The sequence below is a fragment of the Silurus aristotelis genome (genome assembly GCF_946808225.1).
Source record: "Silurus aristotelis genome assembly, chromosome: 24".
NCBI lineage: Eukaryota > Metazoa > Chordata > Actinopteri > Siluriformes > Siluridae > Silurus > Silurus aristotelis.
The window spans coordinates 17,124,991-17,150,419 of NC_139597.1; the positions used below are offsets into that span (position 1 = coordinate 17,124,991).

Below are 25,429 nucleotides of genomic sequence, written 5' to 3' on the forward strand. Positions count from 1 at the left end.
CGATATTTGGATTTCGGACTGTTTTTTGGATTCTGAATTGCCTTTCCTGCATTGCTCTGTCTGCCGTCTCTTGGACTTTAGGACTGTATTTTCGGACAGTGCTTTGATTCTGCCCTGTATTGCCCTGTTCGCCGGCCTCTATTTAATAAACTATATTTTTGGATTTACTTTAATCTGCCTATTTTTTCCAACACTAGTTTGGACAGTCACTACTTTCCTTTCTGCTCACTGCCTCATTTCTCTCATTGCTTTCATTAAAGACTGTTTAAGTTTAATCTGTTTAATCTGCCTGCATCCTGCATTTGGGTCCTCCTTCCAGTCACTGGATTTCTGACCGTATAATCTGGCCCTGTTCCTGCACCTGCATCAATCTGGCCTTGCATCGTGGAGTCGGACAAGACAGACGGCAGTGATGCAGACCCAGCTGAAAGCGAAATGCAGTCGAATCGAAAGTTTTTTAATGCGTGAGCTCACTGTCTGAATTCGGAATCTGCAGTCGTGATTCCTCTCAATATCATAAACGACGTTATCACAGGAGATTGTTTTTTTTGCCGTGAAAGTGCATAATTCACGTTAGACTCAAGGAAATGGACATTGTTTATTAAACTTGAATTTGTAAAGGTGTTCCTTTATTTAAAAACAACCAGTTTGAGATTTGAATTAGAATCCCCCACCTCACCCCCCATCAAAAAAAAAAAAAGCAATTTTGGAAATTTTTACTATGAGTACATTTTGAATAAGCTACTTTTTACTTTTACTTGAGTACATGTTTAGACCGGTAACTATATTTGTTCTTAAGTTTAATTACATTAAGTAACAGTAGAATATTTTATTACTCTTTTCACCTCTGGTATTGGAACTAGTTTTGAATTTGTATCTGAGGGAGGAAATAAAAAGCAGGTGCCAAAAAGTTCAAGATCAAGATTCAGCAAGTCACTATAACCGTTTACCTTTTTTTGACTTGTCATCTGATTCTGCGAACGTACACATAAATGATTACTCTGGTATATATATATACAGCAACAGAAAGATGCTGTTTTTGTGCACAGATTTTCTGCATACCCTGAAGGGACTACTGTATGTTTCTATATAACCTTGCAGCAAAAGGGCAGCCTTCATTAAAATAGAACGCTTCCATAAATATTTCACGTCAATTCTACCTGGTTACGTTTCTCTGTGGAAATAAAAAAAGACAAAGTGCATGTAAAACCTTTTCTCACTTTTTCCCATCTTTACATTAAGTTCTATGTGAAGAAAAAAATTGATACGTAAAGAATTGTAAATAGATCTCTAAAGACACCACAAACAACTGGACTGGCATATCACACACTGTTAATGCTTATCTTTTAGCAGTGGATGGCCATCAGGGCCAGCGAGGCCTTCAGAATCACTAATTTGCGTTTTAATATATTTGTGTTCATGAATATGTATCAAATTATTCCCAATAGTCTATTCTTTTTATTTCATAGCAGTTCTGCAGCAGCACACCCGAGTGTTCACCTCCAGGTTGAAGCTTTAACCAATCAGACTGCAATTTGACCACCTCGAGGCCCTCTAGCAGGCATCCAGTCACGACTGCATTTTCACAGTTCTTTGATTGGATGGTCAGTGACCGGGTTAGTCAGAGCTCACAAACCGCATCTGTAAAAAACTGCACAAGCTCAAATATTTGTGTGGATTTAATATCTGATTTTTCATTTCACAATGGCTAATAGAGGAGAAGAGATTGGGTTGCAGATACACTTACAAGATGGACTTTTCAAGGAAAGCTGGACATTGCGAAGGAAAAGTCGGCGAGAACAAATAAGCTTTTTTTTATTTGTATTTTCTTTCCGGTAGAATTAGCAAAAAAAACCCCATAATTTGCCTTCATTTCAAATCCCTGGAAAGACTGTATTGCAGGGTTAATATAGATTATTTTGACCTTTCTGTCTTCGAACTCCTGGCAAAACTCAGTAGGTGTGGGACACAAATATTCTAAGCCGAATTAATCATGCTGCCAATGTTCATTAAGTCCCCTGGACCATCTGACCATGACTGATCCACAACCATTTTGTATAGTAGGTTATGCGGGTGGTGTTTGGTGTTTGTTTTTGGTTTTTCCTACTTGGCCACTCCATCACCTTCACCTTCCTCAGCAAAGCAGTTGTCATCTTGTCGGTGTGTTTGAGGTCGTTATTATGTTGAGAAACTGCCGTTTCTGAAGGAAGGTCATCATGTTCTGCTTCAGAATGTAACAGTACATGTTGAAATCCATGTTTCCCCCTAATAAATCACAGATCTCCAGTACCAGCAGCACTCATGCAGACCTCAGACCGTGATGCAACCACCACCATGCTTGTCTGTAGGCAAGACACAATTTTCTTGGTACTCCTTGCCAGGGCTTCACCACACATGCTGGACACTATCTGAGCCAAACAAGGTTATCTTGGTTTTATCACAAAACATGGTTCCAGTAACTCATGCACTTGGACAGGTCATCTTCAGCAAATTCTTTGCGGGCTTTCTTGTAAACCAGCTTCAGAAGAGGCTTCCATCTGGGACGACGGCCTGCAAACCAACTTGTTGCAGTGTGCGCCGTTCGGTCTGACCACTGACAAGCGGACCTTCCGCCTCTGCAACCTCTAATGCAATACTGGCAGCACTCATGCGTCTGTTTTTGAAGCAGCTTCTGCACCTGATGCACAGCATAAGAACTCAACTTCTTTGATGGACCCTTGCAAAGCCTGTCCTGAGTGGAACCCATCTTGAAAAACCTCTGTATGACCCTGACCACTGTACTGTAACTTAGTTTCAGGGTGTTACTGATCATCTTATAGCCTTGGCATTTTTTTGTAGAGCAACATTCCTAATTCTCAAATCCTCCGACAGTCTTCACCATGAGATTCCATGTTGAACATCCAGTGGTCAGTATGAGAGAATTGTACTCAAAGCACCAAACTTTAACTGTTCAATACAAAAACTTTTTATGGTCCTGTCAAGCAGACAAAAACATGAAAATCATGAATAATATATATATATATATATATATATATATATATATATATATATATATATATATATATATATATATATATATATAATTTTTTATTTTTAGAGTCATTTGCTTAACTCTGTTCTGCATTTGCTGTGGATTTTGTGAATCCAGGGAAATGCTTCTTTTCTGTAACTCTTCTAATCATCTCGCACATGACTTTCACTTCAAGAATAAGCAAAAATCTCATAACCTTCTCTAAATGACAGCTGGTATGGTGCAGATTTCTTTTCTAAGAGCTTTTCTCACTACCCCGGGGAACCGAAGTTGTAACTTAAAGGGAACGCTGTGTTGTGAGGACCCCATTTTGAACTCCGTCTTGCATGTGTAACTGCTGAAAGTGAAATGTAATAAATAAAAGGTATTTTTTGAATAGCAGAAACTGCAGGAAGCCATAATTTGTTGGAGTGCGGTCCATACTCGTGCCTAATTATGCACTTCAGTAACGGCTGGTGATGGGTAATACAAGCTAGGAGATTTTGTAATTAGTGTTTCATCATCTGACAGTAGAGAATCTGCACACTGTAACTTGACATAGACGAGTATAGACAATATTCCCCTACTATCAGACTTCACTTTTTATTGTAATGGTTTTTAACATTAGGGTTTTTTTGGTTCTGTCTCCTGACTGAACATTACGGCTCATTGATTTGCATAGTAGGTAAATGCTAATCCTGTGACAGATGCACAACAGATGTCTGCTTTCCTGGCAATTGTCCAGTTAATTACTACAGCACAAACACCGCATAAATAAACACAACCATAAGGAAGAGCCACATCACCACAGGAGGACTTCACCTAGCTAAAAGCTACCCTTTATCCACTCATAGCGCTATGTTTGATCATTAAGGACCTGCCGATTAAAGGCACCCTTGGGGGGGGATGACGGGTAACACAATTTGTATTTCAAATTGCCTTCTAATTGATTTGCTTGCATTATTTTGTATCAGTGACACATTTACTGCCTAATTAACTAAACCCAGCACACTGATTTGACAGTTTCATTTCATTTAAGCAAACAAATAATCAATAAATAATTTAGTGTCATGTGGCAAAGATGTTTGTAGAAATCAGGAAATTTACACAAAGGCACAGGGATGAGATCCGCTCGAGTTGTCCTAAATGCCTGAATTATTCACTGCGGTCTTAAACCAATAAGAACAGCGAAAGGTGGCAGCATTGAGACGGACAAAAGACATGCACCATAATCTCTAGTGTTTGTAGAAAATACTGTAAATGAAAGACTGTGAATTCCTTATGAAGGCACCCTGAAAGATTTTCATGAAAACCTCATGAAGCTATTCCTTATTTTACTCAGATTTAATAAGCAATATAAAAACGACATATAAAAATACAGTTCATAACTTCATTACTAGTGAGAGTCGATTGCCATTAAATTGGGAATATTATGAAATGGGAATTAAGTGCTTTTATTAGTAGATTGATTTCCCCCAGGTTTTTGCCCACATTTAACCCCCTGGGTGTCTCTTTAATTAATGTAATGATTCAGTGGCCAATCACAGTATGAACAGAACGTCCTCAGACACCTGACATTAACCCCCTGGGTGTCTCTGTAATGGCTACAATGCTACAGTGACAAATCATAGAATGAACAGTAAATCCTTGAACACCTCGCATTTAACTCCCTGGGTGTCCCTATGATGACTTTAATGCTACAGTGGCCAAACACAAAATTAACAACTAGTCCTCAGATGCCTTACATTTAACTTCCTGGGTGTCCCTATGATGACTGTAAAGCAACAGTAACCAATCACAGACCAATCTGACTCCTCAGAGGCCTCACATTTTACCCCCTGGGTGTCCTTGACTGTAATGCTACAGTGGTCAGTGAACAGTAAGTCCTCAGACACATCTGGCCAAGCTAAGATTGATATATACTTGATGTAAATAATACACTTTACCTCAATCAATAGAAGAAATTATAATTAAAACATATAAACACAAGACACTTTTGCTGATTCATGACAAACTGTTTTCTTATTTTGAATACATTTACATTTATGGCATCTTGGCAAATGCCATTATCATTTATTTGTGCCAATAACAATAAACTGATTGACTGGTAGATGTTGGTCTCATTTGTCATTGAAGTAGGTTAAAGTGAGTATTTTACTCTAACTAGCATTAGAGGTAGTGTTACATGGAAATTTGTACAATTTTAGCCTCTATAAGAAACTTTTTAAGAAACCCCGCATTGTACCACTCCCTCAGAGGATGTCTTTGCAAGTCACAGACACCTTAGAGCAGCGGTCCCCAACCTTTTTTGAGCCACAGACCGGTCTAATGTCAAACAATATTTTTACATACCAGCCATTAAGGTATGGTGGATAAATACAACTAAATAAAATAATACGTATTTTTTCTTCTTCTTCTTTTGACTGATCCTATTAGGGGTCGCCACAGCGGCTCATCCGTCTCCATACCCCCCTGTCCTCTACATCTGCCTCTTTCAACCCAACTACCTGCATGTCTTCCCTCACCACATCTATAAACCTCCTCCTTGGCCTTCCTCTTTTCCTCCTACCTGGTGGCTCCAACCTCAGCATTCTCCTTCCAATATAACTCATGTCCCTCCTCTCCACATGTCCAAACCATCTCAATCTCACCTCCCTCACCTTGTCTCCAAAACGTCCTACATGCGCTGTCCCTCTAATAAACTCATTTCTAATCTTGTTCATCCTCGTCACTCCCAACGAAAACTGGTATTTTTAAAATATAATAATAAACGTGAATCCACTGTGTTGTTTTTTGTTCATTTTGCTAGCTTGGGGGTTTCAATTGAGTGATAATGTATTATGTGTGTGTATTAGGGGGATGTGAGCAGCCCCTTTAAGAAGGTAGGGGATGTAGGTAAGTCATGTGACCGAGGCATCATGACATGCATCAAGAGTGAGTCATAGACAGATGTGGTGGAGAGAATCTGGTAATATTCAGATAAAAAAAACGTTCAGAATCAGATAATAAATAAAACGGAAATAATGTAAGTAATGTAAGTACCTATTGACCCATGGACCGGTGCCTGCCAAAGGCATGGTTGGGGACCACTGCCTTAGAGCACCTTACAGATATTTATTCCTCTTGGTAGGCAGGAGCAAAAAGGGTTAAGGGCCATGCTCAAATGATCAACAGTGGCAGCTTGGCAGTGCTGAACCCTATTTAGCCCATTGAACCACTGCCCCTGGTACATTTATAATACTTTAAATTTTAGTTTCATCTCAATAGTTTACATATTGAAATACTGACCAAAATGTTGTGAGTTCAAATCCCAGCATCCCAGCAAGTTGTTTTAGGCAGAAAGCCTTTAACCGTCTGTTCAACTGTTCATATGTACAAAACAAAATACATGGCAATCTGGATGAGTGTCCACTGAATTAAGTAAATGTAAAATAATTTTTTAATAGAGAACAAATAGATGAAGAATAATTTATAAAAAAAAAAATATTATGAAAAGCATTGGAAGCCCAGCTGTTTCAGGGCAGTTCAATTGGATTTAGGTGCGGTGACTGGGCAGTTCATTTCATAATTCACCCGAAATAAGTTTCCAACATTTCCTGCTCTCAAACATTAGCTTCCACCTCCATTTTTGACTTTGGGGTGGGGCAGTCTGCTAATATCTCATCTCCTGTTCTCTGACTTAAATAAGTTCTTCTATTAAAGACAAAAATGTTGCATTTGGAAACATATGTCCACAGAATTTGCTTTCAGTCATTCACTGTCCAATTGTAAATATTCTTGCCTTTGTTTGTGGCATAAAAGCCATAAAATACTTGATGTTTTCAAATCTAAAAGGGACGATTCACTGCCACACCACAAGCGAGCACTCTCTTGTGAATTTTAGACCTCTGCTTTATTTAATGCAAGAGCTGTTTTTTTTTTTATAATCTTATTTTACCTGGTTTGGTGATTTTATCCTATAGTTTTGATGGTCTGTATCTGCCTTTAAGGTTAATCAGTAAAAATACACACTGCTTTTTAATGATACACTGCACCCTCAGAAAGTGTCCTGCAGTCAAGCCTGTGTCTACAACCCCCACGATCCTAATCCAATGACCTTCTTTTATCCCTACAGTCACTGATTGCATATGGCATTCATCATTTTTGCAGTCCGACTTTTCCTTTTAAACAGTAAAATAATGCATATTGACAAACACACCGTGCAATGTCTCTGTTAAGCACTGTGACTGTGATTGTTCCAGGCAATTGTTTACTGCCTGTTTTGATTATTGTTTCAGCCAGAGCCATCTTATTGTTTGCTTTTCTAGCCTTGTACTTGTCTGCTGATCTCCAGACCAACTGCACTTGTGCTTTTCTGTGTATTATACAACTTTAGTTTGAACCCACCAATTTTTATGCAGTCAAAAAAGCTTTTGCACAAGACCAATTCAAAATGTATTGAAAAAAGTAACCACTGGTGTATAAAAACCTGAATTTAACAGGTGATGGTTAACCTCAGAAAAAAGACTAAAACTTCAGTCAGTAACACAATCAACAACCTTCACGGGTAACTGTACCACAATTTGATGCTTGAAAAACGAAAGCAAATATATAAAGAACATTCCACAAGTATTCAAGGACTAGATTGGTATTCACAATGATTAACTTTTATCAAAATAACTGATTGGCCAAGGGGAAGAGAAAGAAAGGATCTGCTCATGATCCAAAGCACATGTGCTCATCAGTCACATGGTGGAGGTAGTGTCATGGCTTAAACCTGCAAAGCTGCTTCTGGAACAGATTTCTACATTGTTATTGATTACTTTATGATACGAGCAGCAGAATGAATTCAAAAGTCTACAAGAACATTCTTTCTGCCAATAAACAGAGAAATGGATCCAATCTAATTAGAAGCAGCTTCTTCATGCAAGCAAGACAATGATCCAAAACACACTGCCAACACAACAAAACACTCCATCAGAAAAAAAAAAAAAATAGGAAGGTTTTTCAACATGCCAAAACAATCAGCAGACCTTAACCCAACTGAGCAGCATGTCAGTGCCTGAAGAGGACCCTGAAAGAAGAAACTCACCAAATCATAATAATCGTGTTATTTCCTTTAATTTTGCTCATCTTTGTCTGCATTTAAATATACATACAAATTAAGAAATCATAAAAATCAAGAAATGAAAGCTGAAATTCTGATCTATAAATCTATTATATTTTGATCTTAAAAAACATTTCTTCAGAGTTTATGTATATACAATAAAAGTTTCAGTGTAAGTGCAGTATTATTGATATTATTTTCAGAGAGAATGTATCATGTAATTTAGCTCCAAAACATTCTGTATCATATGTTCTTTATTGCATAAGAGCTCCAAGTGGTAGCTCAATGGTTAATATTTTACACATCCAATCAGTAGGTCGTGACTTTAAATTTCAGCACCAGCAAGCTCTGGATAGAGGCACCTGTTTCTTAGAATCAGTCTTATGTTACCCTAGCAGTGTATTGTTTGCATATGATTTCTACCTCTTTCATTACAAATGCGTTTTTATATTTAATATAAACCAACTGAATTTGCCGTTCCTGGCTTACTTTAGTCAAATCTTTGTCCAAAACGATTGCTCCCTTCTATACAAGCCAAATCGTTGCTGGCTTCAAATCGTTGCTGGCAAACATTTTATCTTATCCAAAGAGCCAGAATGCTATCTCTCAATCTTTCTCTCTATCTCTCTTTCTTTTGTCATTTTGAGTCTTTTTCATTAGCAGAGGAAAAGATGACCATAAATCGGTCATCATGCAAAAGAGTGCATTAATTTATCCACTTTGCAGGAGGTGTCATAAAAAATGAATTGGCCGATTTCTGTAGCTCTCAACGAGACTTCTGGAACTGTCTGGTCCAATCTTCATGAGAAGACTGCTCTATTTGTCTCCAAACTGCTAGTTTAAACTTTGACAGGATTCAGATCAAGGCTCATAGAAGGCCACATCAGAAAAGTCAGACGTTTTGTTCTTAGCCATTCTTGAGTGCCTTTAGCTGTATGTTCTGGCATTTGTCTGACACTAGGTAGAGCATTTTGCTCCAGAATGACTTGGCAGGCTTAAGTTTTCATTGCACCCTTCACAGATTCCAGGCTCATGGTGCCAGACACAACAAAGCAGCCCTAAAACACAATAAAGCCTCCTTCATGTTTCCCTGAAGGTGTCATGTTCTTTTTTTTTAACGGTTCATTTACCCAGAAAAAAGGACATTCTCCCAGAAGCACTGTTTCTTTGTCAATATGCAATTTGGCAAATTTCACAGAAAAAAAATAAAATCGTTTGAAACATCCCCACAATCCAATCTTTTTGTATAAGCACATTTGCACTGCAAAAAAAAACAAAACATTTAAATACATTTTTATTTAAAAAGTTATTTAATTATTAAGAAGAAATTAATACAATATTTTTAAGATACAGACTAGAAACAAGTCAAATGGTCTGCCAGTGCAGTAGGATAATCACACTTGCATTTTTTTTATAAGAAAATGTAAAAAAAATCATATGTAGGCTTTACATTGTTGCCAAGAAAAATAAAAAAGCACGAGTTTTGGAAAGCTGTCTGTGCTTATATGATTTCTGTTGTAACTGGAGTTAGCGAGCTCTCCCTTCACCCAGACTCAACGCGTTACAACGGCTTGTATCTAAACAGTAGCCGACCAAGAAAGTCATTGTTCACTGTCTTCCTCCTTCCTTTCACAACTATTTCTCTCGGGAGTTTTTCTTTTGGCATCGTCGTGCTTTTAAGAAAAACTTTTTTTCTCCCGATGCTGTGCAGCTCAGAACACAGGTGAGGTGCGTTTTTTTCGTTTACGTTCGGAAATTTCATTGGTCTAATGTTATGGGGTTCAGTTTTTTGGCTTGAAGTTTGTGAAACCGGTAAAAAGCCAGGAAAAATTCATAAATAAAAGTAGCGAAAATTAGGGAAAAAAGTAGCGGCTTATAGTCCGAAAAATACGGTAACTTAAAGCATTACTAACTAAATAAGAAAAAAAAAGATAAACAATCTTAAAACTCTAATATAATAATCTTATACAATCTGCACTTAAATAGTATTTGATTTTTAAAATAAGACCAATAAGGTTTTTATGGCTAGAAATAAGATTGTAAGTCTTGAATCGAGTTTTTGCAGTGTTTCCATTTGTTAAGGAACAGAATCTTACTGGTAAAACATGTATCTGGTGTAACGTGTTAACGTTTTTTATTTATCCCCTGTATGTCTAAAATACACTGCGCTATTCATTCTTTTCATAATAGAAGGCATTCATCTCATCGGCCTGCTCGTTAGCCAATTATGCAAATTGTCTCACAGTGTGCATCATATTAAACGGTTTTTCAGCACTTCCGAATGGTGCGCCCGTTCGCTTGCAGAGTAAATAAGACTGCAAGATTACACGCTTCCATCGGAATAGCGTAATGAAGACGTGGAAAAATACCACTTGATGAATGTGTGCATGTATATGTGTGTGTAGGGCTTGAGAAGGTGGGTCGTGACTCCAGCTATGAGCAGGAGGGGAAGGTTCAGTTCGTCATGGACGCCGTGTACGCTATGGCCCATGCTCTGCACAGCATGCATCGACACCTGTGCTCCGGTTACCCCGGCCTTTGTCCTCGCATGAGCAACATCAACGGCAAAGAACTGCTCGAGTACATCCGCAAAGTCAAGTTCAACGGTGAGTAGCTTTGTTTTCATGGTTTTATTATTTTATTTCATGATTAGAGGACTCCTTAATGTCTCCTTTTGATGCTTTGTGTTTTTTTTTTTCTCCTCTTCATTATAGCATATTTTATTCATCTGCCTCTTTAATGTTTTTTTTTTTTGTTTTTTTTTTGTTTTTTTGCTTTTTAGTTTCCTACTTGTCACTTTCTATCCAACAGATCCTATCCAGGCTTTAATAAATTCAGGTGCAGTGTTTGTAGCATTTCCTCAGAAGATCATGAGATTTCAGTACAATGCACTTTAAAATTCATCAAATGACAGAAATCTTAACATTAATATTGATGTTTGCCTCGGTGTAGCAAGTGTATAAGTGCTGCTGGATTTAGCTTTGTGCAACACAAAGCAATTCGATATTTTGTCCTTCGTATCTTTGATAGTCTTTGATTCTTCTAAAATCCCATAGACCACCAACTATATCTCATTTGCATAAAGACAATATGTCTATTAAAAAAAAAAAAAAAAAAAAAAAAAAATTCTATGAAATTCTTGCAAAATAAACCAGTAGATGGCGACTGCTTGCACTTGAACTCTCTGTAGCGTCTACCCCCTGACTGTACCTCTTGTAATTTAACTATAATTTTGTATTGTATTTTAACAAACAGAAGTCTTTATATATATATATATATTGTAAAGTTAAATTAATACATATAGAATAGTTAATAGTTTAGTGGATACATATGGAAAATTTATAGAACCATGTTATTTTTTTCTTGTTCTCTATTGTACAATTATGAATGTTTTTTTTTTTTTTTTCTTCGGTTGGATCACTGCCCTTCATATCTCACATTTCATAAGTCTTGAAGATCTTCACTTTATTTTATGACGCTTTGGCAGAACTTTTATCTTTTTATTTATTTAATCTCCTCTTTTTTTTTTGTTTCCTCCACTGGATCCAAACACGTTGTCATTTCTGTAAGTTCTCCAGAGCAATTAGTGTTAATTCTCTTACAGCACGGCTTCCTGTTCTTCTTCTTCTTCTTCTTCTTCTTCTTCTTCTTTCGGCTGCTCCCATTAGGGGTCTCCACAGCGGATCATCTGTCTCCATACCCCCCTGTCCTCTACATCTGCCTCTTTTACACCAACTACCTGCATGTCTTCCCTCACCACATCCTCCTCCTTGGCCTTCCTCTTTTCCTCCTACCTGGTGGCTCCATCCTCAGCATTCTCCTACCAATATAATTCATGTCCCTCCTCTGCACATGTCCAAACCATCTCTGTTATTACAGAAAATTCTAGATTGTGGAAAAATCGCAGTCCTCCACTTGTCTTAGAAAAACATTTTGGCTGCGAATGTGTTTATGAGCATAACCAAACATGTGTATTATGCTTAAATTCTCCAACAATCAGGTAATACAGCAGCGATCCATGATGTCTTGTTTACTGCGTTAAACAAACCTGCCACATTCTCATAAAATAATCCCACAGCCCACCTGTGACTTAAATGGCAGCCATTATAATGAGATATGCGAGCAATTTAAATAAATACACAGCAAAAAAAACAAATGGTTTTTTTTTTTTTTTTACAAGACTGTTTACTGATTGTGCATTCTATTCAATTGCTTTTTCTTTTCACAATAGTTCAGACTCCTACAGTATAAAGACTTTACAAACGTGCGCTGAAACCTTTTCTTTTCAGTCCAGTGGGAAAACAAATGCCTGGATTACGTTTCTCTTGCCACCACAGATCATGGCAGAGGTGTGAAAGGTGGACTTTGCAATAGAGAATAAGAGCATAACTGCAACAAAAATGACATTTTAAAATTGTATATATTTTTATATTATTTATATATTATCATAAAAAGAAAAAAACACCTTTATTTAGTATTTTTCCTATTTTTTTATTTCAATAAATCAAATTATTCACACCATGATTTTATATATATATATAATGTTTAATATCAATTTTATTTGTATAGTGTATTTAACAATCACAGAAATAAATAAATTGCGACTATAAATTTTAACACTGCAAATTAGTCCCTATTATTTTATCTCTAATAATTCGACTGTATTAGGGGAAAAAACCCTGAAAAGGTACGAGGAAGAAACTTTAAAAGGAATCAGACTCAAATCAGTGACTCCGAATGTCCATTCATTACAGTTACATCGTTGTTTAGGTTATCATCTGTTCACTGACGGACATTTAAATGCAAAACTGTTCATGTTGCAGCCCCAAGCTATTGTAACAAACTATTTATTTTAATTACAGTCCGAATCCATCTTCATGAGTCTTGAGTTTAACCTTCCACACTAACCTCATGAATATTTAAGTTGTTTATGTGGAGCCATAATAAGCAGCAGCAAGTGGTATCCAATTAAAGAGAACCCCATCCTGAGTTAGGGCGTTAGGATGAATCAGGCAGGTCCAGAAGGAAGAGGAGCTCGACAGAGGTGGTGGGGAGGGGAGTTTGAAACCTGTTTATTAAGTATTCTTATATATTTACTGTGTGTATGTGTATGTATGTGTGTGTGTATATATATATATATATAGTAATATAAATATCTAGTTAACGATGCTGTACAGTGTATAGCATTTCTATAATTTTACTTAGAATTTCTAAAATAAAACAATAAGTAATAAAATGAATAACAATGTATAGTAATTGTGTAAAATCAGTTTTATTCATGGCAATCTTACAATAGATATTACTACATGCTTTTTATTAATTTGTTTGTATTGATTTGTTTGTATTAATGTCGTGAACTTATGCTTTTGAACACGAAAATTCATATTTTGATTATAGCTATCATAATTAGTGAGAAAAGACATATTTTAGTTAAAACATGATTTGTCACGTCATATATTGTCAATGTATCATGGACAAGTGTCTCCTGTACGACTGTACGTGCATATACAGTGAGGAAAATAAGTATTTGAACACTCTGCTATTTTGCAAGTTCTCCCACTTAGAAATCATGGAGGGGTCTGAAATTGTCATCGTAGGTGCATGTCCACTGTGAGAGACATAATCTAAAAAAAAAAATCCAGAAATCACAATGTATGATTTTTTAGCTATTTATTTGTATGATACAGCTGCAAATAAGTATTTGAACACCTGATAGTCAATGTTAATATTTGGTACAGGAGCCTTTGTTTGCAATTAGAGGTCAAACGTTTCCTGTAGTTTTTCACCAGGTTTGCACACACTGCAGGAGGGATTTTGGCCCACTCCTCCACACAGATCTTCTCTAGATCAGTCAGGTTTCTGGCCTGTCGCTGAGAAACACGGAGTTTGAGCTCCCTTCAAAGATTCTCTATTGGGTTTAGGTCTGGAGACTGGCTAGGCCACGCCAGAACCTTGATATGCTTTTTACAGAGCCACTCCTTGGTTATCCTGGCTGTGTGCTTCGGGTCATTGTCATGTTGGAAGACCCAGCCTCGACCCATCTTCAATGCTCTAACTGAGGGAAGGAGGTTGTTCCCCAAAATCTCGCAATACATGGCCCCAGTCATCCTCTCCTTAATACAGTGCAGTCGCCCTGTCCCATGTGCAGAAAAACACCCCCAAAACATGATGCTACCACCCCCATGCTTCACAGTAGGGATGGTGTTCTTGAGATGGTACTCATCATTCTTCTTCCCCCACAAATATTTAGTGGAATTATGACCCAAAAGTTCGATTTTGGTCTCATCTGACCACATGACTTTCTCCCATGACTCCTCTGGATCATCCAAATGGTCATTGGCAAACTTAAGACGTGCCTGGACATGTGCTGGTTTAAGCAGGGGAACCTTCCGTACCATGCATGATTTCAAACCATGACGTCTTAGTGTATTACCAACAGTAACTTTGGAAACGGTGGTCCCAGCTCTTTTCAGGTCATTGACCAGCTCCTCCCGTGTAGTTCTGGGCTGATTTCTCACCTTCCTTAGGATCATTGAGACCCCACGAGGTGAGATCTTGCATGGAGCCCCAGTCCGAGGGAGATTGACAGTCATGTTTAGCTTCTTCCATTTTCTAATGATTGCTCCAACAGTGGACCTTTTTTCACCAAGCTGCTTGGCAATTTCCCCGTAGCCCTTTCCAGCCTTGTGGAGGTGTACAATTTTGTCTCTAGTGTCTTTGGACAGCTCTTTGGTCTTGGCCATGTTAGTAGTTGGTTTCTTACTGATTGTATGGGGTGGACAGGTGTCTTTATGCAGCTAACGACCTCAAACAGGTGCATCTAATTTAGGATAATAAATGTAGTGGAGGTGGACATTTTAAAGGCAGACTAACAGGTCTTTGAGAGTCAGAATTCTAGCTGATAGACAGGTGTTCAAATACTTATTTGCAGCTGTATCATACAAATAAATAGTTTAAAAATCATATATTGTGATTTCTGTATTTTTTTTTTTTTTTTAATTATGTCTCTCACAGTGGAGATGCACCTACGATGAAAACTTCAGACCCCTCCATGATTTCTAAGTGGGAGAACTTGCAAAATAGCAGGGTGTTCAAATACTTATTTTCTTCACTGTATGTGTTGGTTTGAAAAAACACTTTTCTTTTGTTCTACCAGGCTGAGACTTGCGGAGTCGCATTTTTTAGGAGCTAAGAGGTGCATTCGTGCCAGCACATACAAAGCTTTTCCCTTGCGAGGCCTGTTCTGAGTGGAACCCGTCTTGGAAACATCTGTATGACCCTGGCCACTGTACTGTATCTCAGTTTCAGGATGTTACCGAACTTCTTATAGCCTCTGCATCTTAGTGTAGAGTAACATTTCTAATTCTCAAATCTTTAGAGAGTCTTTACCATGAGGTGCATGTTGAACATCCAGTGGTCAGTATGAGAGAATTGAACTTAAAGCACCAAATTTTAACTGCTCTAATACAAGATACACACATTTGTATGGTTCTGTCAAACAGACAAAAACATGAACATGATGAATAGGATGTGTGGCTTTGCACGGTTACATTACATACAGCTGTTATCACTTAGGGTGTACTTACTTTTGTTGCCAGTTATTTAGACTATAATGGCTGCATGTTTTTAGAGGACTAAATCTGTACTGCTATTAAAGCTGCACATTGACTATTTTAAAATATATCCAAATCTCATTTCTATAGAATTGTTCCCTGAAATAATATACTAAAATGGTTACTAAAATAAGAGAGGGGTGTACTTACTTTTGTAAGATACACATACACAGTATATATTTGTCTTTTTTTTTTTTTTTTTAGAATGTAGTCATATTTTGCCAATTTAAATTGCCACCATTTAAATTTTGAAACGGGCTGAACAATAAATGTATGGCTAATAACGATATAATAATGAGAAATGTTATAAATAAAGATATCAGATTTAGGTAGCTTACTTTCGTGACATTTAGTAGTAGTAGTAGAACTTGTTCTGGTTTTCTCAACATCTGGTTTTCTCAACAGGTTTCTTCTCCTCTCTAATGACCCAGTTTGGGTGATTGTGTGATTGGGTGATCTGCACTGTTTGGATTCTTCTGCTGATAAAAGAGAACTCCTCAGTGACTTCTTTTTTAGAGGACAGGACCTCTAAAATCAAATAAAGATCAAGATTAAGATCAGATATCGCTGCTGCTACTGCTATGCTGATTTACCCAGAGACAAGGAGAGAACTTTTGACTGGAAGTGATTAGACAGAAAAAAAAAAAATGTGATTAGTGTATCTGTATCTGGTGTTTATCAATGTCGAGTCCTCCCACGAAACGTGCCAGTAGTTGAAATGGTAAAGATAAAATTCCTATCGTGTGACTGTGGGTCCATTTTCCTAACCCATGCCCAGAGATAGTAAAAGGTTTTGGATCTGTCATGGCAATAACAAGGATAGAGTGGCTTTATTTTCGAGTGTGAGAGTGAATCACTCTCTGCTTCTCTATTGTGTATGCATGTGTGAGACAGGGGGAAAAAGCAAGCTGGATCCAATATTATTCAATAAGAAAACTGGGGTGTGCTCTTGCTCCTGCCACGTAAATGATTTCGGATGTGACCGCAGACATCTAAACAGAGACTGGTTAGGTCCGAGGCAATAAACATATAGACGTTGGCTGCGTGACTGTAAATCGTTCAGCATGGCTCTTTAGTCATTCACAGCCACAGATGTGGATAATGAAGCCCAAATAACTTGCAGAGCCAACTGTCAAAAGAAACCCTGCGAGAGCGCAATAGTGGCTAGCAGCAGAATAATCAGTGAGGCAACTCATCGGTGTTAGGCTACAGTCCTGTCATTGCAGTTACTGTCTGCAAAGCTGAGCCAAAACACTAAGGGAAACCCCCACTGAGGGAATCGAGGGATGCTCCAGCCGGTGGTGGAGATTTAGGTCGACTGGGGAGAACCACTGTACTGCAAAGAATTTACAGATTTACGGGGAACAGTAAGAGATGCGATCGATGTACTGAGGAGGTGAGTGATGTACTGAGTAACAGATAGACAACAGTGATAACAAGCTAACAGAGGACTTGAGCTCAAGCTTGAAGCCATCAAAGATTGCACGAAACAAAAAGCAACTTGATAGTGATCTTTTATTCTGCTCGACCAAAACTACACACGTTTACCTAAAATGTAACACTTTGAAACGACCACATATGGTAAACCATGTCCTTTTTTGAGGTACCATCAACCCAATTCATCCCAGTTGATCCAAATGACCTACCTCTGGATAGAGTTCTCTTCAATTGGAGACCATTTTGTCTAGGTTCCACATTAACAGCCTAAAAATCCCTGTTACTAAGAAACTGATTGAAAGAACTTAAAGAATGGATTTGGACTGGAATTAATAACAGTCTGTCAAATGTCAAAAATGGCTCAGGATCACAGTTTGCATGAAGAATTCTGCATTTTAGCACCTATTACTGAACAGCAACAATGATGGGGAGATTTCTGGAAATCTTAATGGGCCCTTCCTGAAAAAATAAAGGTTAAATAAATAAATAAAATAATTAATGAACATTCAGTGCTACCCAAATGAGGATGGGTTCCCTTTCAAATCTGGTTCGTCTCAAGATTTCTTCCTTATGCTATTTCAGGAAGTTTTTCCTTGAAAAATTGGCACTAGGTCACTCATTAAAACATATACATTCTAACTTTATAACCTCTTTATACAAATAAAATGAATTGAACTTTATAAGCATATCTGTATGAATATGGTGTAAACATTCCAAGTTTAATTTCTATAGTACTGTCCCTTGAGAAAATATACTAGATTGAAGAATAGAATAGCCTTTATTTGTCACATATACATTACAGTGAAATTTGTTCTTCGCATATCCCAGCTTGTTTAGAAAGCTGGGGTCAGAGCACAGGGTCTGCCATGAAATGGCATCCCTGGAGCACAGAGGGATAAGGGCCTTGCTCAAGGGACCAAGAGTGGCAGCTTGGCGATACCGGGACGTGAACCCCCAACCTTCCGATCAGTAACCTAGCGCCTTAACCACTGAGCCACCACTCCCAGCAACATTTGCCGAAATGTAATGAGTGTACTCACTTTTTAAAAATAGTGTACCTGCAGTGGTGGATAGTAACAAAATAAATGTAATTCATTACTGTACTTAAAGGGGCTTTTTCACGTATATGTACTTTACTGAAGTATTTCCATATCAGGGGGCTTTTACTTTTACATACTACTACATTTCAAATTCAAATATCTTACTTTTATTAAATAACATTTGAGTGCATAAAAACTTAACTGGTCTAGCAGCTGTTTTTAACTTGTTTTGCCTGTCGCTTGGTGGTACCTACTTATCACCAACATACAGTTCAGCATCAGTTTAACAGCAAGCAGAACATTCTGAGAGGAATAGATTTTCTTATTTTTAAGTAGTTGAAAAAAAGGATTTGGGCTCAAGATAATTTATTAGATATCAATCAGTGTTTGACTCATTAATATCTTTCTATTAATAGATTGGTGCGCTTAAAGTAACATTAAAGTCTTTTCACATAAACTGAGTTGATTAAGCGATAAAAACTATAATAGGAACATTATAGTAAACTTAAGTACATTTAAAGGCAAATACTTTGGTACTTTTTCTCAAGGGAAGGTTTAAAGGGAGCACTTTTACTTTTACTGGAGTCATATTTTACCTCTTGTATCTTTACTTCAACTCAAGTACATAGTTTGTACTCTGTCTCCCACTGCAAACCTGCGATGCCTTTATAATTTGTGTTTTGCTGTTGTGTATTGTGTAAGTAATAATGAAGCCATTCTTTAGCTCACAAATAGGAAATTCCAGACCTCTTTCGGATTTCTATTCAAGTATGCCCATGGCTAAAAACCTTAGAGTTGAATGTGCACAGAGAATGTGCTGCATCTTTTCAAAAAAGTGCTGCGAACTGCTGGCTGAGATCAACTCCAGCTTCACCAAGTTGAATGAAAGCTCCTGCTAATCACTTTGTATCCAATGAATATCATAGTAATACTAAATATTGATATCATTCAAGGTGGATTTTTGCTTTAATAGTGCAACAATAATGGTGAAGTGAATGGTTGTGTCATTACTTGCCTGAAGCTAATTTTTTTGCCAGCTCTACTGGGGATATTCCACCTTCTGTACATAACGGTCACATTGACTGAAGTCGATTATTTCCACTCACCACTGCACAGTGAATCCACATTCCTACGGCGGCGTTCTGTGCCACCGCAAAGCGTGCCTGATTGATTCACAAAACAAAATAGTAAGCAGCTAATGAGGAACTGTGGCCAAAATGCAAATGAAACCCAATCAGATGAAAGATGTTCCAGTAAGAGGTCTTGAAAAAGCCAAAACTCACTCGAACTCTGAGTTGAAGTTGCCAAAAATCCTAGACCTGCACATTTCTGCTTTCCAAAAGAAGCAGATTGCAATTAGTTAACTGGACCCTGGATAGGCTGGACTTAACAGTTTGTCCGTGAACAGCATGGGACATTTTAAAACAATTAGAGATTCATTTTGTGTGTACAGAGCCTGTCAAAATCTTGGAAACATCTAGTCTTATGATTTGTGAGAGAGTATAGTCATGTTCCTTTTATTTATATGCAACAAACTCGGTCATTTAAATATTTGTAAAACATTTTGTCGTATTATCATCTCAAGAACGAAAAAATCGTAAGTCGAACCATTGAACTCTGGGATCATCTGTACTCTCTGTCCTTCAGCAGGATAATGCTCCTTGTCACTCTGTAAATACTGTTCCGGAAGAGTTTGAGGAACATCACAAAGATCAATATCAATCTGATCGAGTGTATTTGGGATGTGTCAGATAGTCAAGTACAATCCATAGAGGTGGAAACGTGCGAAAATGTCTTAGGGTGATGATATGGCAAATTGACAGTGGGTAAGATATTTGAATTTAGATCAGACGATCCTACCACCACTAAGTGGCAGTTCTGGGCCCTTGAGCAAGGCCCTTAACCCCTCCACTGCTCAGTTGTATATGATGAGTCATTTTGGATAAGAACGTCTGTCAGATGCTGTGAATGCAAATTGCTAAGAGTCAGTGCTAAGGATTGTTGGGTCGCAGGTTTACTGTTGCTTTTTTACCTATAAAATAAAAAAATTAAGCCCTGTTTATGCAAATAAGCTGACCCAGGACAAATTAGAAACAGTGGCTGGGTTATGTTTCTTAAAGGGAATACGTTTATTACAAAATACAATTATAAAACCTCTCTTATATGCTAGCACATATTCGGATGGGCTGACATTCTGTCTACCAGGCTGAAACAATTCTATAAAGTGGTTATTAAAAAAACCCCAAAAAAACAAATACAAATAACTATATGCAATTGCAACTAAACAGCCATTTTCCTTCTTCCAAGCCTAGCAGTTTACCATTCCATCTCATATTTTATTTAGACTGTCTAATTAAATGTTTCTACCAATTGATTTGTGGTCATTTAAAGGTGGCTAGGTGGCTTTTCCTAAATGTTCTCTAATGCTGGAGTGGCCATGTTACAGTACTTCATAAAGTTTTAAAACATATTAGTATTTTATTTTGTAAGGGGTAAATCGCTACCAACAGTGGACATTAATATACTCGATCTGTGAAATAAAATGGCAGGACTTTTATGGCATTTACTGAACATTTACTGGGGTTGTAACACTCTCAGGTGACTCCAGGTAACTAATCTTGTTTACCACAGTCAGTAGCCATTTTTCTCGAAAGTCATCGATTTCTGCTGACCCTTAGCCTAAATGACCTACAGTCAAGTTCTTCACCCTATTCACACTTTATTACTACATAGTGGTGCAGGGAAACAAAACATTTGGAAACTTGCAGTTGGCAACCCTGGGGCATTGTTCTAAACCAATGTGACCTCGCTTTTAAGCCCTTGCTATTAGTTATAATGGAACAGCAGAGTTATTCTCTTTTTTAGGAATTCATTGTTTAGAAAGGTTTTGTGGAACATGGCAAAGTCTTCAAGGTGCTCATCCAGGCTTTAAATTTCCCCAGATCTCAATCAAACCAAACATCTATGGAAAATGCTGGACAAGCAAGTCTTATCCATTGAGGCTTTACCTCACAAATGACTGGACTTGGCTCCTAATGTGTTATGGGTGCTGTGGGTGTACACATCAACCAGGTATAACATTGTAACATTATGAATGGTGAAGTGAAAAATACTGATTATCTCTTCATCATGGCACCTGTTAGTGGATGGGATATATTTATTAGGCAGCAAATAACATTTTGTTTTCAAAGTTGATGTGTAAGAAGCAGTAAAAATGGGCAACCGTAAGGATTTGAGTGAGTTTGATAAAGGCCAAATTGTGATGGCTAGCTGACTGGGCCAGAGCATCTTCAAAACTGCAGCTCTAGTGGGATGTTCCCAGTCTGCAGTGGTCAGTTTCTATTTAAAGTGGTCCAAGAAAGAAACAGCGGTGAACCAGCACTCGATGATGCACGTAGGGATCAAAGGCTGGCCCGTGTGGTCTGATTCAACAGATGAGCTCCTGTAGCTCAAACTGCTGAAGAAGTTACTGAGGACAAAACACAATATTAGGCAGGTGGTCATAATGTTATGCCTGATCGGTAGCCATAAAGTAAAGCCTTGTAGGTATATGTGTATAAATTTGTGTCTTAAATTGTTTCCACCTGATGGGATTACAAAATCACAAGGACAGAACAAAGACATTCAACAAGCAAACTAACCATGTACAAAGCATGTTTGTCCAAAATGATACGTTGCCATAGTAAGTCCGTGGGGCTTACACTTAACTGTTGTTTGTGGAATCGATTTTGACTGGGCCCTATTATTCTTTTGATAGCTTATGACGCGGTTGACCCTTTTACCCATATATTTTTTTGAGTCGCTCTTTGTTTGCACTGCTGCAATACAAAATCCAAAAATACAAAATAACATCACAAATCAGATCAAAGTTGGGAACCAGGCGACATCCAGGAACACAGGAAATGACAGCAAATTACTCGGCATCTAATCCAAAAAAAAATAATATATTGTTGCTTTTTCAATGGTCTGGCTCTGTTTAATGCCTTGTACTTTAAAGTCAAGCTTTAGTATTTAGCTTGCTTTTTTCAGAGAAATGGTGCAATACTTTTTGTTCGTTTTAAATTTGCTCATTAATTGTAGCTTTAGATTAACTTCTTGCTGGATTAGTGGCTGTCAGGAAAATAACGAACAATTTATCACACTGTTTTGTGCACATGCCAGATAAAATCTGTATACATGTGCACAGTGGTTAGTTTATCAGGTACACCTACATATTGCCATAAAATGAGCAGAGTGCATACAGGCTTAAACTGTACAAAGGATGAGCTGACCATGGTCCAAATATTCATTTGAAAGCAAAGAGAAAACAAAAACTTGGAATTCTCATCATGCTGGACAATGCTGAAAGTGTTTCTGAAGCTTTGCAAAGTTGAGGTGAATTAAAGGAATATTTTATTGTGGTTGAAGTAAATAGGTGGTGCAGGCAAATGAATTTTGGAACTAGGGGTTGGTGACCCTGGGATGTCGACAATTGTTTTTTAACCAGTGCAAACTTGTTAAAAACCCCTTGCTATTAGTTATAATGGAGCAGTGGAGTGGGGCACAGCCAGTGTTCACTGTAAAAACCTTTTATAAGAATGGTGATTGAATGTGAATGGTGAGTGCTGCGCAAAGGCAATTTTAGGAATTTCCACTGCTCCATTATAACTAATGCCAAGGGGTTCTAATCAAGGTCGCACTAGTTCCAATCAATTGCCGACCCTCCAGGGATCAAAATTTCTCATTTCCCTGTGCCACCCTATAAACATTTACCTCAGCCACAATAAAATATTCATTTAATTCACCAACTCATCTTAGCATGGGTTCAGTAATCCTTCCAGTGTTGTCCAGCATGCTTATAATTGCAAGTTTTAGTTTTCTGTCTGTATTTGATTAGTGTTTGGACCATAGCTAACTCATCCTTTGCTTTTTAGACTTGTACAGTTTAAACCTGTATGCATTTAAAATGCTCTGCTAACTTCATGTCAATATGTGGGTGTACCTAATAAACTGACTACTGTGAACATGTATACAGATTCTATCTCACATGAGCAGAAAAAAAGTATCTACATATGGCACTGAATGTAGCCTATATAATACATTGCACACATTATTTTCCTGACAGCAAACAAAACAACAAAATGTTAATTTAAAGCTACAAAAAAGAGCAAATTGAAAGAAAGTCTAACAAAAAAAGTATTGCACAATTTCTCAGACAAAAAACGTACCAACTAACTAAATGCTAAAGTTTGTCCAGGTCCAGTCAAAATCATTTCCACAAACAAAACATAACTCCACTGACTTACTATGGCAACGTATCGTTTTAGACAAATCTCTTTTGTATCTGATTAGTTTAAAAGTTTACCTTTATTTAAGGTACCTTTTACCTTTATTTACCTTATTTAAGGTTTTTGACCTGTCATTGTGATTTTGTAACCTCATCAGATGGAAATTATTTTAGACACATAACCAAAGCAACAACACATTTAGCAGCAATCCAGTCATTTGTGAGGTGGAGCCTCCATTGATCAGACTTGCTCGTCCATCACATTGAATAGATGCTTGGTTGGATTGACATCTGGGAAAATGTCAATCCAAGGCTGGGTGAGCACCTTGAATACTTTGCCATGTTCCTCAAACCCCCCTAAAACAACTAATTCATAATTCCTGAAAGAAGGCACTCCCATTAGGGAATAATGTTGATTTGAGTGAATAATCAATGTTTCAGCAGGTGGTACATATTAAAGAAACATCCAAATGAATTACCAGCGTTGACCTTTAGAACAGCATTGTTCTTCTGTAGACTAAACGAGGCTAGCTTTTTCTCTCCCCACACACTTAAGCTCTCCAGCTTACCCGTTGTCCTTTCTTGGACCACTCCGAGTGGGTACTCACCAATGAATACCGTATTTTTTGGACTACAAGCCGCTACTTTTTTCCCACGTTTTGAACCCCGCGGCTAAAACAAGGAAGCGGCTAATTTATGAATTTTTCCTGGGTTTTTCCCGGTTTCGCAAACTTCAAGCCAAAAAACTGAACCCCATAACATTAGACCAAATGAAATTTCCAAACGGAAACGGAAAAAACGCACCTCACCTGTGTTCTGAGCTGCACAGCATCGGGAGAAAAAACTTCCATCGAGTGATTTTAAAATGCACGACGTTGCCAAAAGATAAATTCCCGAGAGAAATAGTTGTGAAAGGAAGGAGGAAGACAGTGAACAATGACTTTCTTGCTCGGCTACTGTTTAGATACAAGCCGTTGTAAAGCGTTGAGTCTGGGTGAAGGAAGAGCTCGCTTCTGGCATGCTGTTCCCAAAATACCGCTATGCTCCTAAAGGAAGCGCAAAATATTTCACCCGTTACACCGTGTGTAACATGTCTTTCGTTAAAGCCTGTGTAAAGAACATTAGTGTAGACTTAGTGTATTAGTGTAGGTGCGGCTTATTTATGTTAAAAAAATTCAGTGGGTGTGGCATATATATATGGGTGTGCTTTATAGTCCGGAAATTACGGTACACTCAAAAACTCTAGAAGAAGGTGTGAAAGATACTGTTTTGAAGATGCGCTGAACCTTTGGACCCCTCGGACATGTGGTCCCTTGTCAAATTTACGCTTACACTTATCAAATTGTCTTGTACAGCAATTTCAAAAACATGACTGTTCACTTGCTGCCTTATAAATCCTATCCCTTGATTTGTAACCAGGCAATGAAGGACATGATAACCTATAAACATAAGCATTGGCATTCATTATTGAAAGATTAGTGGTCAGGCTGAAAATCTAAAAGAAAATGAATACCAAAAACCAAAGTAATACAAGTTCATAGATATTTACAAAGCAACAAATGAATATCCAAGTGGCCGGATATCCCAGTGAACACAGCTAACCGAAGACAATAAGAAAATGCAAGCTGCACCACAATGCCAATAAAAAAACTCAAAGCACTCAAACAAGAAGTAGATCTGTGAGAGAAGCCACAGGGGAGCCAACAATTACTTTGACAGAGCTACAGAATTTACAAGGAATGGTGTGCCAGTCAACCATATCAAGAGAACTGCATAGCACTGGCTTGTATGGAAGGTTGGCTAGAATAAAAAGCCATTACTGATAAATACCAACTGAAAAAACATTAGTTCACCAGAAAGCATGAGTGACCCAGTTGCAAAGAGGGAAAAACTGTTTTGGTTAATTAAACCAAAGATAAAGCTTTTTGACCAAAATTTAAAGCTTGATGTGTGGTACAAACACACCATCGTTATAGT

General features: G+C 37.7%; 1 protein-coding gene across 2 annotated transcripts in view; it reads left to right on the forward strand.

The window, feature by feature from the left end:
- The window catches only part of grm8a (glutamate receptor, metabotropic 8a), a 285,001-nt gene that overhangs the window by 220,160 nt on the left and 39,412 nt on the right, over positions 1-25,429 (forward strand). For both annotated transcript variants that reach the window (XM_083528375.1, XM_083528376.1), the window contains one exon: positions 10,502-10,702. In XM_083528375.1, the coding sequence (XP_083384501.1) occupies positions 10,502-10,702 (201 nt within the window). The remainder of the gene's footprint in view (positions 1-10,501; positions 10,703-25,429) is intronic.